The sequence below is a fragment of the Cavia porcellus genome, unplaced genomic scaffold (assembly GCF_034190915.1).
Source record: "Cavia porcellus strain 051 isolate PalLab524CR breed Dunkin Hartley unplaced genomic scaffold, mCavPor4.1 scaffold_12, whole genome shotgun sequence".
Taxonomy (NCBI): Eukaryota; Metazoa; Chordata; class Mammalia; order Rodentia; family Caviidae; genus Cavia; species Cavia porcellus.
This window is the reverse complement of record NW_026947495.1, coordinates 24,972,188-24,989,872: the sequence shown is the minus strand read 5'-3', so window position 1 is coordinate 24,989,872 and position 17,685 is coordinate 24,972,188. Positions and strand designations below refer to the sequence as shown.

At 40.1% G+C, this 17,685-nt stretch overlaps 1 protein-coding gene across 5 annotated transcripts in view; it reads right to left on the bottom strand.

Annotated features, from left to right (window-relative positions):
* Mgat5 (alpha-1,6-mannosylglycoprotein 6-beta-N-acetylglucosaminyltransferase) overlaps nt 1-17,685 on the bottom strand; it is a 338,130-nt gene that overhangs the window by 127,520 nt on the left and 192,925 nt on the right. For all 5 annotated transcript variants that reach the window (XM_023561078.2, XM_063258973.1, XM_063258972.1 and 2 more), the window contains exons 4-5: nt 11,391-11,467; nt 10,230-10,319 (exon numbers count right to left, since the gene is read on the bottom strand). In XM_023561078.2, the coding sequence (XP_023416846.2) occupies nt 10,230-10,319; nt 11,391-11,467 (167 nt within the window). The remainder of the gene's footprint in view (nt 1-10,229; nt 10,320-11,390; nt 11,468-17,685) is intronic.

Below are 17,685 nucleotides of genomic sequence, written 5' to 3'. Positions count from 1 at the left end.
GGTGGGTGTCAGTGCATCTCCTTGTAAGGCCAGCAGGAATGCCACAGGCGCAAGCATGATACTACTATGTGCAGGAGGAAGACTGCAGAAGGCTGGGCTGATCCATGAGAATTCTCAGGACATGAAGAAGGGGTAGAATATTAAAAAAAAAAAAAGGTGCAGTTAAGTTCTCAATGTCCCATAGAACCAGCGGGGTTCTAATGAGAGGATGACACAGGATTTCCAAAATCTACCCAAATCCCTATAGGGGAAAAAGTCAATTTTCCTTCATACAGGCAGCAGCAGAGGAATTCTTCTGCAGCCAACAGGTAACACACCAACACATTTCTAAACTCTCACTCGGCACACTGGCAAACTTGCCTCACCTGGTCTGCATCCACACTGACGACCCATTAACTTCCAAAGTCACCCAATATTATCAGGGAGTCATATTCTGGAGGCCGGAAAATAACTCTTAGGTATAATATGAAACTGGGCCTAGAGTGTAGATCCAAGTAAATAATGTGAAGTGACAATGAGAATAAAGGATGGACACGAGAACTGTTTTTTCTCACATAAATGGCTCATTCCATTCTGGTAGTCTAATCTGATCCCTCGTGTTCTCATGTAGCTACAATATTAGAAAGCATTATAATAGACTTGTTAATGAGTACTCAAAACACCTCTGGCCTTATGTCTCAGCTTAAATGTCTTAAGCAGATTTCACAGTTATAAATTTTGCAATGATGTTTTTGCAAGATGAGAAGGTGATAGCTAGAGAAGTTACCCACACAGAACAATGACATTAAAAAGCTACTGCCTATTTTGTAAATGCTTGAAGGAACTGTTGTTTCAGTAAATACATATGACATATATTGTACCACTACACAGGAGAATAAAACAATTCCAAAGTCTCTCTCAAGACTATACTTGTAAATTTTGGATGCTGATGGTCACCCCTGGGTTGTTGCACTTGCTCCTTCTACTATCTACTGAACACCTCTGCCAGACATTAGGGTTTCTTACCTCATACCTCCTTCAAACACCATTCCCTCGCCTTCTTAGTAGGGCTTTTTCTGAGCACTCTGTCAAAACCTGACATTAATTTTTTATTAGCACTTCTTGCTTACTATTTTTTTCTTCAGTGGCATTTAATATAATCTAAGAGATTACATATTTTATTTTCCAACTTTGCTATCTCTTCTCATAGGACATAACCTTGATGTTTGCCCTCTGTCAAATAGCCAGTACCCAGAAAAATCTGATGAAAGCGAGTACCATGGCACTCAGAATGTTGTCCTGTGTGTTACTTCCTTAGATATGTGTTGATTCCCATATCCATGCAGCAAAACACCTTATACCAGAGAACAAGAAAACTATCAAAAGCTGCCAAGGAGCCAGACATGGCGGTACATATCTATAATCCCAGCACTCTAGGAGAATGAGGCAGGAGAACCATATGTTCAACCTAGGATGGACAACTTAGTGAGACTCTGTCTCAAAACTTAAAAATAATTTAAGAAAGTGTTGAGGATATAGCTCAATGTAAAGGTCCTGGGTTCAATTCCCAGTACTGTTAAAAAAAAAAAGCAACAAAAAACAACTTGCAGTTCATGTCAAAAAGATTCAGAGTCAACATGATGGATTTTTAAAGCAGGAATAATAAGAGATAGTAAGAAAAGAATTGCAGTCAACGATACATATCAAATGTTTCAATTAATGACTTCATAATAACAAAAAGCAAAAAGCATACAAGCAAGCATAAATTAATTGATAAGGTGCTAGTAACAAGTGGAAGATGCTAGAAAACCAGCATCTTAGAAGTATATCAAGCAAACAACATGGAAATAAAAGTTTCCTATATATAGTTTCTTGAGATGACCAAATAGCACAAAAGTCATTTCTCTTCACACAACTACTCACGATATATTAACAATGAGTCCCTAATAAATTTATGGACCTAGGCACTGATCACTTGTAGTGGACTGACAATTGGTGGTCAACTTGTAACAATCAGCTGAACTGAGCTAGCATGGTGCCTATATGAGGATTACTGCCAACAACATAAAAAGGACAACTGAAGAGGAAGAAGTAAGTTGGTTCTCCCGTTGCCATTGGTTCTTCTGGAGGAGCTTATTAAGCTTCTTTCCTAATATGAACTTTTCTCATCATCAGAGAAGTTTGGGACTTTGTTGTTGCTGAGAATGGCTGTGGCACTTTTACGGGGAGCTTTGGTCCTTTAAGCATTTTCTGGCTCTGGAGAGGAAGAAGTATGATATGCTGTTCAATCTCTAGGAGAAGCCTGGCTTCCTAATATGAACTTGGCTGTTCTCGTTGGAGGAGCTAGAGACCTCATAGTCACTGAGGATAGCTGTGGTACTTTTGCAGGGAGGCCTGGTCCTTACTTTGAGTGTTGCTTCCGGGCTGCGGAACAGATCCCTCAACCTACTGGCATGCTTTACCTCTCTGACACAGACTTTCTAGCTTCCACCACTGACCTTTGGGCCTTCCCAGCACAGAATTGTGAAACAGACTTGCATGAGTCATTGTTGTGGGCTTTAGGCTTCCACTTGGAATCATGACAGGCATTGTCATGGGCTGTATGTCTTCAATTCGACTCATGCATGCAAGACACTTCCATGGGATCCGGGCCCTCAGATGGATTGCTTGGGGTCTGTAGTGTGTGGATAGGTTTCCTGAACTTTTGTGTTTGACTTTTTGGGTGACTATTATAAAATAATTCTATAAATTATGTATCCTGTATCAAACTATTTTTCTTGCAAACCTTGACTACAATATCACCTGCTTCTGTCATAAACAGTGTGACAGGTAGGCATCATCTGCCTCCTAAGACAAGTACATAGCAGCAGCCTGGAAATGGGCTTGCAAAAATTAACAAGTCTAACTCTGATCAAGACTCACATCTAACCATGAATTTCCAGGAAATGTAAGAGGCAGAGGGCCAGGTTATTTAGCTACACAGAGATGTAAACCTCAAAATTTAGAAAAAGCAGATTTATACCAATCTAAAGCAATTTCTTCAACAACAAAGTCACATGAAAAAAAAAAAAAGAAATGGAAAGGAATCTAAAATTCAGCAGACTTAAAGTATATCAACAATTGAAATTTATGGTCCTCACTTGAAACCCACTTTGAACAAACTTTGTAAGAGAATTTAAAAAATACGAATACTAATTTGACATTTGATGATGTTAAGAAACCACATTATGGTATTAATAGTTATAATGAAAGTAATTTTATGTCTCAAGAGTCTCTTTAAAAAGCTATACACTGAAATATTTATAGATAATATGATCTTTCAAAATAATGGAGTGGGGGAAGCATGGCCATGAATTGAATCTGGGTCATGAGCATATGAGGTTTATTATACTCCATTGTACATATATGATAACTCACATGTTAAAAAAAGTTTAAAACATAAAAGTTTCGAATTTACATTTGGGGCATAAACTAGAAGTCACAAGAGACAACATTCAATAGTGTATAAAAAATGAACTTGAAGATTATGTCACTGAAGCCCTCGCCCATCATATGCATGCCAAGGAGCAAAGAAGGTACAGTTTGGGGCTTGGCCAGTCATGCTCTTTCCCTTTTTAATTTTTTGTATGCTGGAAGCTAGAATTCTAACTAGAAATGTTATAGGAACTGAAACTCAGGCAACCCAGAGGTATCATTAAGAAGAATATCAGAGAAGGAAGAGTGTGGAGAGAGAACAGAAAGGTCAATTAGGCTCACTGACAAGTGCCACTCTCTAAAGTCAGAATGTAAAAAGCCTTTTGCTAAGATTGTCTTAAAACTCAGGTAATAAGAGCAACAAATGCACATAGGTGAGAAAGATACAAATTAAGGAAGTGGGAAGAATATTATCATAAATCTCTGCTACCTCCTTTACTGCCAAGAACTGTTACCTAAGGGGAAGGAATTTCACATTTCACACAGTTTGCTATGCACAAGGTGTGGGTTGGTCTTCTAAGGCAACAGGCTGGCGGTATTTTTCAAGTATTTCTAGACTCATCCCAAATGCTAGTCTTTTTTTTTATTCAGGTTTCTCTTGCAACCTAAATAGTCCATTCTTTATGGCTCCCCACTTTGACAAATTAGTCTATACAATACCATTTCCAAGTCATCTTTAGCAGCCAACATAGACCATAAATCCAAATCATTGTAGTGGTTATTAGGATTTCATTTCATGCTCACATTCACAAACATTTAAGCTTTCAACCTTTCCTGTTGTGCATTAATCTTGGCATTAATCAAGGGATTAAGTATGCTGAATTTAAACTCAAGGTTAATAGCATGTTTGGTCAATATTAGTTTTACATATTGCCAAGGGAAAACAGAAGGAAGCAAAGAACTTTATGTGTGTTGTTTAGGAAACGTAAGAAACATTGATGGGTAAGGCATGAAACTGCATCTTTTGTTCCATCATGAGGGACAGATGCACACAGAGACGCATAGACATAGACATACACAGTGATCTGAAGCAATACACATCTAAAGATCTAGCAATCAATCACTGGAAAATTTGATTATTTCTGACCAACTATACTTAAAATGGCAACAGAAATGCTTAAAAGCAGTGCCAACAAATTAAGAAGTCAGGGAAAGTATGCTATTTGCTACCTTCTGGAACAATGGTATAAAATGAAAAAAGTGTGGCTGCCCAACATGTTCATCAATATACCATCCATAGGGCGAAGAATTTAATTCTAAATTTTACAAAATCTGCTATCAGGAAAAGGCTCTGCAGACAGCTAAGTTAATATATCTGAAACAACGACATTCAGTAGTAATATGGTTCACAGGAACGGATACAGAAAATGAACTGTCTGATGTTCTGGAAATACAGGATGCCTATTGAATCATTCACTCATGCCTACTTGTTGGAATAACTCACACCTGGTTTTCATGAATTATGTTGTCAGGAGAAATAGTAGAGTTTTTCTGCTTTTAGGTAAGGTAACAAAATTATGAAGTTCTAGAAAACTATCAATAAAACTGATTAATTGAAATAAGCTAACTGAAGCCACATTTCAAATATAAATTATTTAAGTGTAAGATAGAGTGTAAAATCAGTGGCTGTAGTTCACTAACCTGACGTTAAATTTCCTTCCACATGAAGGGAACAACAGAAATACAAAGGGCAGGACTTTGCAGCTATGAAACCCTTTTAACTAACTCTTCTGAGCCTTCTATGACATGGCTGTCCACTGACCTTTAGAGTCAGTGAGTACAATCAATGAGATTGAGATTTCTGATATTTAGTAGAGGCTCAATGAAATTTTGTTCTTCTATCAATGTCAGCTACTAAAACACTTGCCCCAAACAAGGACAACTACTGGATTATCCTATATCCCCATCCGTACTACAGTGTATACTAAGTAAGCAGCAACAGGGATGCTACGAGGGGACATACTGATGGCTTTCCATCCTGAGATTTAACCAAAGAGGATTTGCAGACTACAAGCTGGTGAGCTCAAAAGTAGAAGCTGATAATTCCATAATTCAGTGGGGCTGGCATACTGAGACAACCACAGAAAAGCAAAGTGAAAGCGGTCTGACATTGCCTAAAATGGGTCTGAATCTAAATTCTTTGATTAAGTTGGTAACTGACTAGAACAAAGACAGTTTACATCTTATCCTTTTGACATTCTCCAAATTTCTAAACATGGACAAAAGCAAAAATTGGCTCTTTCAATAAGGATTAAGACTAGAATAAAAGTTGCTAACGTATGTGTTGATCAAGTTAACAAGCCAAATGATCTTCTCATTTTTCTAGTTATGATGCAGGAAATAAACAAGTTTCAGAGTTCAGTGAAGTAATAAAAACAAAGTGAGTTTCAAGACAGCAGGAGAGAACAGAAAAAACAGTAACTAAACTAACAGTTCCACAAAACCACAAATATTATCTAGGATTTTAAAAACACTAGAAAGCAAGTAACTTTTGAAATTATTCCTACTAACTTTATATTAACAATAGTACACTGGGTTCTATATACCAGCCTCCTATTTAATGCAAACACGGGCACCACAACCAGCAACAAGCAGTCTAGGGAAATGTGCTTACTATATACAAAACATCAATATGTGAAGCAATGCATATGTTCCCTATTTAGATTTAGCTATTATATCATAAATATGTACAAATTTGTCAATTAAAAAAAATAGACATGGGGGCCAGGGATATAGCTTCATGGCACAAGTGCCTGCCTGGCAAGCACAACATCCTGAGTTAGAGTCTTGGTACAAAAAAATAAATAAAATAAAAATAAAAAAGGTATCAAGGAAACAGTTGAATTTCTACACTATCAGAAGCCAAGGGATAGAAAATTAAATTAGACTGGTAAACAAGAACCATAAATTGATTCTAATTCTGAAATAGAACCAAGAAGAGTCCATTTATAATGTCTAGCCTACAACTACCCTCAAATGATTTATGACATTGAAAATCAATGAAAGTGTCAGTTATTCTTGCTAAGTATCATTAATCTACCATGCTCTACTCTAAGGAATTCAGGAATCTACACAAAATTCTCATGGCAGAGGCCTTTAAAATACACAACATTAAAATTATTAATTTAGGGACCGGGCCATCTGTAGACTGCTGGGGGGAGAGAACAAGGCCTCACCAGGAGATGATCCCTGCCTAGAAACCAGCATCACGCACTGGGCTGCTGCCTGAGTGGGGACAGCCAGACCCAATCCTCTCCCTGTGAATCAGTGCCATTTGAGGACTGCGGGGTAGAGAAAAAATCAGGCCTCACCAGGAGGTGACCCCAGCCTGGCAAAGCATGTACTGCTGCCAGAGTGGAGACAGCCAGATCCAAGCCTCTGTCCATAAATCAGCACCATTCACAGATTGTGGGGGAGAGATTAAAACCTCACCAGTAAGCAATCCTCACCTGGAAACCACATCATTTTCATTGTTTTGTTGGGTTGGGTTTTATTCTCTTGTTTTGTTTGATTATGTTAAATCTGATGGCATAAGTACCTATTTAAAAGATTAGCAAGGTATATTATGGTAGCCATTTTGGATTTACTATTGGCTTGTTTTGAAGTCCTTTATAGCATTCATTGCTTTGTTTTTACTGTTTCTATTCCGTTCTGTTCAATTTTTATTATGTCCAAAGGTATCTGCAGCTATTGTGAAGACAACAAAGGGCATTATGGAACAATTACTGATTTTGTAAGGTTTTGAAGTCCTGTATCACTTATATTGGTTTATTTTGATTGGTTTTATTTTCTTTGGTTTTATCTTCTTTAAAATAAAAAAAAATGTAAAAATAATTCAGGGGCTGGTGATTTAAGTAGCACAAGCACCTGGCAAGTGTGAGGTGATGAGTTTGAATCCAGATATCCCCCCACCAAATTAATTTATAAAGGAAAAATCTGAAACATAAATCAAAATCATACAGTTTAGAAAAACAGCAGAAACAGAAGCTGAAGTTCAGGTGTAAGATTCATTGAAGTGATCATGTTGCTGAAATTCTCTCTCTCTCATAGGGCAACTACTATGATGCTTGAATAAAGCATTTTTAAAGCACAGGTTCATGGTTTTTTTCAGAATAAAACTTTTATGGAGAGGTCCCTAGTTCTCTCCTGAGGGGACACTTCTCCACTCCCACCCGGAGCAGTGCTTTCACCCTTTCACCTTCTCCCACTTGACTCGTTTAAGATACAGAAGCACAGCATGATGGCAAAAACAGGGAGTCCTCAATAGGAGACAAGGGATGAATAAAACAGATGCTCAATATAGGCTCAATGAACTACATTCAGCTGAACAAGTGGAAAAATTTGATCATTTGTTAGAGGAGAAAGTGCTAAAGGCTAACTAACCACCATTCTCTACCCAGGAAAAGAAAAAGTATTCACAAGTCCCAAGATGAGAGACACAGCCTCCAATAATAAACATATGTGATCCATGAGTCTTTGTGTAGCCCACTGTCCCACACATTCCTCTTGATTTCTCCTCCCCAGAATCTTGCTTTTCCCTGCTTTGAGCTGTGTTCTTTCCTTTCTTCCTTGGGAGAGGGGGGAGGTAATGGTTTTAAAGGAATGTGGTGGTGAACAATCACAGTCCCAACACTCCCCTACACCTTTCTATCCAGGAGGAGAAGATGCTGCTGAGGAAGGAATGCAAAAGTCTCTATCATTATCTCCGAGGTCCACCCCAATGTGGAGATTCTCAGGAAAGTGTGAAATTAGCTCAGCTTGTTAATCATGGTGCACAGTTGGACTCTGGCTACATGCTAAAAGGAGGAAAGAGGAAGCAAACTTCTGAAAATTAAACTGGATGAGAACCCTTTCCTCTGGGCAGGAAAGGTACTTTTAATTGACCTCTCACAGGACTGAAGGTTCACTCATGGCCTCGAGCCTTACTCCCTTGCAGATGAAAATAAGAAGACAGGGCGGCTACAGGCAACTCAACTCAGAAACCAAAAACAGCTCAAATAAACGCTGCAAAGTCCATTTGCCAGCAGCTTGCTAATAAGGAAGACTGTAGGCCTAGCTCTTGGTGCTTTTAATTTCTAAGAGGTGCTTTAACTCTCACTAGCTTTAAGAGTCTTGCAATGGCCATGGAAAAAATTTTTTCGTCAAGAACAGTCTATGGGGCTAGCAGTTCAGCTCAGTCGTAAAGGAAGATGTGTAAAGCTCTGGGTTTGATCTCCAGTAGGAGGGGAGGAAATCCTGATTCAACTGTGGCCAGGAAAGGTAGGGGACGATACAGGACATGGACAAACCCCATATAATTTTATGTCATACCCCTTATAGCAAAATATTGGCTTGGCTTCTACTCCCAAAGAAATTGTTACCCCCCTGTAGCACAGAAAAGAGAGGAATCTGAAGCCCACAAGGAAAATTATGGCAAAAGCATTTAATTTAGGCTCAGAAAACTAGAGGCATTCTTCATGGCATAACCATGAGCTGCTACTACAGGTCAAATGGCAACAGCAATAGCACACAAATATGGACAGAATAAAAATGAAAGGCAGCAGAGAGCTGCCTCTGAAATTAGTTGCACCTGTTCTATCAGGCTCTGACAGCCTGTAGATTTTGGTTGCCTCTTTCCCTGCAGCAGGATAAAATCTGACTCTTCCCTACCCACTTACTTTTCCTGAAGGGAAAATAGAGATCACTAAAGCTTACAGAAAATCCTTGTGGTCTGTAAAATGCTCTGCAAGCCTTATACAAAAGCTGCTATGTAAACTCAAAGGAATAAGTGAAAATGAAGTTCAGGTAAGAAAGACAAAAAGGAAGGCAGAACTAACTCAGCCCAGAAGTAAATAGCTACTGGGCCAACAAATGCAGACCAAGAAGTCCAATGTCATCAGTCATTAAGGAAGTGCAAAGCAAAACCAGCACCCATTAAGATGGTTTCTCTGAAAACAAAAAACTGGAAAGCGCGTGCTTTTTGGTGAAGATGCGGAGAAGCTAGAACCCATGTGCACTCCTGGTGAAATACCAACTATTATAACTGCCATGGGAAACAGTATGGGCGTTCCTTAAAAACTTACAAATAGAATCACTGTATGATCCAGCATATGGTGAAAGGATACTTTTGGGTGGATGCATACCCAAAAGAACTACAAGCAGGGTCTCAGGAAGTATTTCTATGCCCATGTTTATGGCAGTGTTACTCACAAGAGCCAAAGGGAGAAACAATGCAAATGACCACTCACAGGTGCACAGGTAAACTGTGCTATAAACACAGGAAGGAATACTACTCCACTGTAAATGGATGTTCTAACATGTGCTACAACATAGATGAACCTCGATAATGTTATGCTAAGTGAAATGAGCCAGATGCAAATGAAAAAGTGAATGATTCCACTTAAACAATGTGGACCTATCAAACTGAAAGAAATAAGAGAATGGTATGGGAAATGGGTTACAGAGTTTCAGTTTTACAAGGTGAGAAGAACTGCAGAGGTGGATGATGCTGACAGCTGCACAACAATGTGAAAATGTCCTTAATGCCTGTGAACAGCTCTTAGATGGCAAACCTCAAACTATGTGTATTTTACCACAACACAAAAAGTTGGAGGCCAAAAAACAGGTAAACAGCCTACTTTTTCTTTAAAATTAAAAAAAAAATCTTCCTGGGGAGGTAGGGCAAATAATTAAGAAGGGAAAACATGCTTTTAAGCTTTTCAAAACTCAAGTTTAGCTATAACACAATACAACACAGTACACACATGCACCCCCAGGAGCCACAGGAAGCTACTCACCTCACTGAGGTAAATAAAAAAAGAGCAGGTGGACCCATCCACTCCATAGTCTGCGTAGCAGGGATCCGAACGCCACATATCTTTCATCCACTGAAACGGACAAGAACAGAGAACATCTCTGAGCAGCCGGTTGCTGGTGTCCTTGCCCATCTCCTGACAGAGAGCTGGAGGGTAGGAAGGTTCACGTGAACAGCTCAAGATGCAGTCTAGAGACAGGGCAACTGAATTGTTGAGATGAGGTAAAGATGGCCAGCTGCTCAGCTTCCACACAATTCACAAACATACACTGGCTGGGTTAGGCCCAAGCAGAAGTGTGCAGAGGAAAGAGAGACCAGAGAAGCAAAGGCTAGAAGAGCTTCATCAAGACAAAGTACCTATGAGGATGCTCACACAGAACTATCTCTGGGTATCACAATTCCAGGAGATGCACCACAGTGCCAGGATGCAGAGGGTGTGGAGGGGGGTTTGAGTGCCCTGCAAGCATGGTAAGCATTTACAAACATCCCCAAACAAGATCAGATAGTGTTTCCAAGGGTGGTTTCACCATCCTGACTCAAAACTTTTGTCTAAATGTTCCTGGGCGAGCTGTGGTCTCCAGAGCAGGTCACACAAATAGAATTTTATTTTGTTCTTTTAATGTTGGGTTGGGGGTCAGTGGAGGGCCCACTTCTAACATACATGAGGCCCTGGGTTCAATCCCCAGCACCAAAAAAAAAAAAAAAAACAAGAGTGAAAGAGCAGTCAAATGTGTCTGGGTACTAAACTGGAAATGCATATGTGGCATTTAAAGGACAAACTGGTTTAAATAAGCACGAGCCTGGGGAAGAGGGAAGATGGGCCCTAAATAACAGCAGTCTCTCATCACTAGAACTTTAATGATTACCCATTGGAGGCTGGGAAAGAGAAGCAAAGGCAGTTTCAAAGACTCAGCAGTTGTGTGAAGTGGCCCGTGTTCCTACAGTATGACCCAGAAGAGCCGCTGTCCACTAACCCACGGAACAGGTATAGGTAGGAAAGGGTCCTCTTAGCCACAGCATAAAACTGACAAGATGGAGGATACCCTTAAAGGACTTGCTTCAAGGGCTCACTCACCCACTTGTATCATTGGGGGCCAGAAAGACTGAGGATGACAGAAATGAAGAAGCACTGCTTCCACCTTACCTTGATTTTCCCCTCGCAGTGGGGGTAGCCATCCATAGGAGGCAATACACATTTTTCTTGAGCTCCATTAATGATATCTGAAAAGAATGGAAAACAAAGGATTCCATGAGGTCCATAAAATATAAGCCTAACATCCTTGTAAGCAGAGAGGCAGGGAAAAAAAACCAAAACAAAAGTCTAGTCTGGCAGGCATGTTGTGATCCGTGGAATCACTCCAGTTCCACTGGCCTTCTGATTGGCCTATGGTAAGGACCTGATGAAGGACAGCGACCAACAGGATGAGCAGAGCCCAGTGCAAAGGGTGTGCTTGGGCAACCAGAGTGCTTTGATTAGAGACCTGCAACTAAGAAACAGAAAGCAAGTAAGCAGAGCAAGAAGTGCAGTCCTTTAGACTAGAAGGGCCCATCAGAGTTGGCGGGGCCATTCTAGGATCAGCTGTGGGCCATTCTAGGATCAGCTGTGAGCTGAGCTCATGTGCAGACTGCATGATGATGTGTACATGAGATCAAGAAGCCAACAGGAGCAAGACAAAGTGGAGTTCAGAGGATGCATGAGCCAAAAGACTTGCTGAGCTGTCCTGAGGAATCCAATTTTGCTTCTATAACATCTTCTTATAAATCTGATTAAGATTTGCAGGATGAGTTCTGTACTCCTTTAAATATTTCCTCACCATAAACCCGTTTTATATTAACTAGAGCAAGTGTAGACCTTTAACTACGAGTCAAAACTCAAAAGAATGCCTTTAAGAAGCTTAATTCTGATAGTGAATAACAGACACATGAACAAGTTAACAATGGTACAAGACATGATTCAGGACTGGACAAGGGAAGAATATTTAACTCTAAGAGTCAAAGGAAGCTTCCTGGATCTAGAGCCCCATTACCTGAGATGTGAAGATGAAGCAGGGATGCTTCTATGCTGCTGACTATGTAGAGCTTCCTTCAGAATTTCAAGAAATAAAAACATGTTTTCCCAAAGGTTGATACCTTGTTCTGTAACGGTCAGGACAGTAAATGTTTCTAGCTCTGTGGATCACAGCCTCTGTCACAAATACTCAACCTGGCTACAGTAAAAACAGAAATCATGAAGGAATGGGTGGGGCTGTGTTCTAATAAAACCTGACCTACAGAAATAACTGCTACTTCCTGAGCCTTCCAAAGTAAGGCGGCACCCTCATTTCTATGAATACCTGCCAAAATGGCTATTCTCAAGGACTCTTGCAGGCATTCTTCTCAGCCTCTCCCACCTTCTACCTTTTCTCTAATTACTTACAACCTTCTATTTATAACTCAACAAGGCATTCAGCTCCCTGAGGACAGAGTCCTTAGTCCTTCTTTCCCACAGGAAGTCAGGATTCAGTTAGCATTGGGCCTTGCCCTCCTCTGGGCTTCTGCACATTTGTCTCCCTGCCATAGTAAACAACCCATTTTCTTTGTATTTGTCCATCTTCCCCCATAGGACATAAGGAACCTGGAAGAAGGTCATGCCTTTGTTACAGACAAGTAAGTTAGACAGAAATAGTGTATACAGTCACACAGGTGTAGGTCCTTAAAGGAGCCAGTGTGGAAGACATTGCAAATGTATGAGAGACAGACACATTATATTGAAGACCAGACCTCAACACAAAAGATAAAACGAATGTATCCACATATTTCCCCTAAGAGTAAATATCCACATCCTCCAGGAAAAGCCCCTGGTCCGTTTCAAGCCTGCTTGCTATGTGTTTCCCAGTTGATCCCCATTTAATCAGTATTACCTGAGCAATTATGCCTGTAATCTTACCTTCTGACCACAGTTTTGTCCCCTACCTCATGCCCACCTTGTGATTTCCCATTTTCCTCCACCTCAGCCCTGCCACCTCACCTCTTAGTTTTGCTCTATAAAAATCTCTTGAAAAGACAGGTCTTCAGGATCACTTCTGTCTCACTCTCAAACAGAAGCTTTCTTTCCCAATAAATATATTCTATTCTTAACCTCTACTGTTCCAAGAATTCATTCTTCAGTTTTAGAGAACATGAACTCGTATAGGACAGCTAGCAGGTTGGGAGTTTTTTTCCCCTATCAGTTTCTTGTTGGATCACCAGACATTAAGTAAGCACTATTCAAAGGGGCACAGACATGCTTCTGCCTGCTCCTGATCTGACTCCTGGGATTGGGGACATCTAGATTGAGCAGAGATTCCTATGAAGCCAGGAGTTTTACTGGTAATCTGTTAGCCGATCAATCACACAATAAAACTGTACTCTATAATATAATATATTCTATCACCTTATAAATGAATTTCCTTGCCCAATATTTAGTTACACAAAGCTAGAGTTCAATAGATATTGGGCTTCCACACTTTCAAAGGTTTTGGTTTGATGGTGCTCTGGGCTGTGAAGCAGGATGTATCTGTGACCAGGAAAAACAGGCAGTCCTAACCTTCTGGCATGGGGCAGACCTGATGCTTGAGTCCAACTGGGCAAGCCTGGCCAAGACTCTCTGTCACTACACAGCTCACACATCTCCCAGAGGCTAGCTTCCCCAATCTCTGTTTGGTTAAACAGTATTTTCAGGTCAAAAGTTAACATTACTGCTTTCCAGAGAAGACTGCTGACTACACACAAGGTCCTTTCAAAAGAGGACAGATTCACCCCAGTTCTTGTGCCCTGCCAATTTGTTCAAACTGTGTGGACGTGTGGGGAGGTTAATGTATGCTCTTACAACTATTTAGGATTTCATTTCATACCTTATCCTCACAACCAGCCTAGACTGCAATATCTTTCACCCAAAACTCTACCACTGTATTAACTATGCAGAATTGTCAACACGGTATTAACACAAAAGGCAGATTACATAGGTGTGAAAATGCTGTTTTCACCAGTACGCACAACAGAGAATATACTCAATTTTGGGTTTAATCTAAGAGAACAAACACTTTTCCTGCTATCAGAAATGTTTCAGTTTAGGATAAAGAAACAATGCAGAGGCTGAACATACGAGAGTGGGAAGCTTCTGTCAGGTTTGGGACTGGGGTCTTCCCCTAATGGTTCACACAGATGTGCCTACATCAAGAGAGATGTGTATGTAGGGAGGAAACAGCACATTAAACACACACCAAAAAGTGACAGGCACAAAGCCATAAGGTATTAGATAGACTTTTACATTCATGTCTTACTCAGTCCAGTCACTGGGAACCTGCTGATCTCTGGGTTCTTGTTAGTTGGGTCTCTTAGTTAGCCCTGCAAGAGCTAATGTCATGTGGGAGGAGGGTTAGGCATAGCGAGACAGGCTCCCTCTGCTCCTGGAGGATAGGACTCAGGGTTGTGGCCCAAGGCATCACCTGCACCTGTTAAGGACTCCACAGATTTTTTTTCTCAAAGTAATGGACAAAGGCAACAAAGCAACAAAAAGTTTCTCTTGGATTCGCTGGCCCACAGTTTTGGACTGTGACAACACATAGTCAAGGGGACCAGATTAGACAAGAGGGCAATGAGCAGGAAGGGCAGCAGAGGGAGAAGAGCACTTTCTCCTGCTGGGAGAGGTGACACAGCCTATGCCTAAAGTGAGTAACTGATATCCATACTGTGTCTGATTAAAAAAAAAAAAAAGAGGCTTGTAATTTTACATGATCTTCATGAACTACATGTTCACTGCTCCAATACCTTTATAAATCAAATGCAAGATTTGCCAAGCACTGTACAATTCATCTTTTAAGTGCCCAATTCAACATAGACACTATTTTTAAAGCGTTATCTAGCAACTATATAGACAGCATCATAAAACACCACCTTCTGCATGCTTATTTAATGTTAATGATAACCACTTTGCACTGCTGAACAAAAGAGAGCTAGCCACAAGGTTACAAAATGAGTTTCAAAAATGAACAAAGAAAGCTAGGGATGCAGTTTTGTGGGGGAGCCCTTGCCTAACACTCCCAAGTCTCTGGACTCAATATTCAGCACCACACAACAATAAAAACTAAAATCAAGCAATAAAAGCAAAGGGAGGCTGCCAGTCAGGCTACAGCTTCAATCCTGATTCTATTTAGGCTTCTAGGTGACACCTGGCTGAAAACAACAAAATGGGAATGGGAAATGGGAATGGGGTGGGGAGTAGGAGGAGAGGAAACAGAAAGGGATATTCATCAGGGAGCCCCTCACAAAGGCACTTACTCAGTGAAAGCTGCCCTACCTGAAGAGAGTCCCTCTGTCTCTTTTCTGTGCATTGACTATAGAAAAGCTGATGAGTGTCTGAAATGGTACTTCTTTTTAAGAACTTACAGAACACAGTGCCACTGACTTTTTATCTAAAACCAAACAGACATAAGGTAAGGGTGTCTGATTCTCTTTCCATGATTATTATAAAGGGAAGAAAGGGGGGTGGGAGAGATGTGAGGTTCAGAAAACCTTTCTGAAACTGAAAAGGCATGACCCATCTCTTTCCAGTTTCAGGAGAGTAAGTTTAATCTTCTCATCCAGTTCCCAGTTGCCAACAGCTGGGATAACTATCTGCATGAGTCAGGGCTCTGTTCAGCCCAATGCAACCCCTCACATATTTCCTCCTCAAAGATAAGGGGTCTCCAGTGATTCTGTTTTGTGTATAGGACAAGGCAGCTTTTCTACCGGCACACCTGATACGAACACGCAGCCACATTTATCAGATGGCCCCAGCAGAGTGTGTTCATGTGAGCCACCCCAGCTCCAGTGCTGAGCCACAGCCAGGAACAGACTCAGTCTCCACGCTAGGTCTCCACGCTAGGTCTCTCGCTAGCATCCTTGTCAACCAACCTGGCTGCAGAAGCTAATAGCAACAAATTGGACGGAATAAGCCATGGTAAAATATAGTCTTCCATTAAAAATGACCTCACCAATAATTTGCAGCTTGGCAAATACTCATTTTAGGCTGTTTTACATTTGCGTGATGAAAAAGTGATCTAATTTCTATAACTGAATCATGTACAATATTCCAGGCAGAAGGCCCCATAGAAATAGGAACTGTTTTTCAACAAAGGGGCTGGGAAGCCAACATATGCTTAAATGGCTACACTCACTCACAGACCCCAGAATTGCACATAGGTTGATTATTCTGTGTCCAAAATGATTGAGATGAGAAGTGTTTTTGATTTCAGAGTTTTTCAGACTTTACTAGATAATCTATTCATAATCAGAATGTCGAAAATCAAAATACTCCCAAATCTGAAATTTTTGAGCATGTTTTGGATTTTGGAGCATTTTAGATTTTAAGTTAGGGATGTTCAACTATGTACTTTGAATAGACTTATTTATTATTTTCCTGTTCCTGTTTTGTTGTTTTAAACTAAAAGCTGGAAATGTAATCACCACTGCATCAAAGAATTTCAGAGCTAAAGAAACTCCTGAAACCCTATTTGTCAACCCTCTTTAGTTTGACTGTTCATTGATAAAACTGCAGTCTTGAGAGATGAAGTACCTTCCTCATTCATTGAAACAAAATTCATTAATCATCTCCTCTGTGCAAAGCACTGTGAATATTCAACATAGGATTATGCCTTCTAAGTCAAGTTTACATCCACTCTATTGTTTCCAGGTGATAAAAGACAAACCACTACACTCCTATTTTCTGTAAGAAATCTAAAGAGTGATAAATTCTTATTTCCCCCTGAAAAATATTGTCAAGGGCTTCATGGACTTGCTAAATAGACACCCAGAGCTACCCTATTACTCATGTAAAAACACTTTGGGCATAATGGAAGGCAAAAAGAAAAATTACATGAAAATACAATGGCAAGTATTATCAGTGCCACAAAATTTCCAATCAGAAGTTAGCCAAATAATTTGAGATTATTTACACTTCCCTTTGTCACACTCTGTCATTTATTTTTGTAGAATTATCTGCCTAATTAAACTTCTAAGCACTAAAAATATATTCTTTTTTTCTTTTCCATAAATTAGAATTAAAGAGGACCTAGGACTTAGACTCAGTATGAGATAAGATATTTAAGAATGTTACACACGTACAACTTGCATACATAAACAACCGTCCTCCTAAACCACTGTTCCTAGGAATGTCCAGCCAGAGAAAAGGTGGCTGTCACATACCTAGCAGCATATACACATAGTGGTCAGGAAACAGCTAGGGTTAAATAACTGGCACTGACATGACAAAAAGGGCTTATTGTCACTAGTCATAATGGAGATACAAATCCAAGGAGATAAGTTTTCTCATCAACTAAAGAGACTATAAAAAAGAAAAAAATTCAGATAACAAATTTTGACAAGGGTATGGGAAAATCAATGTTCTCAAATATGGCGGGCAGGAATATAAAATGATGTAG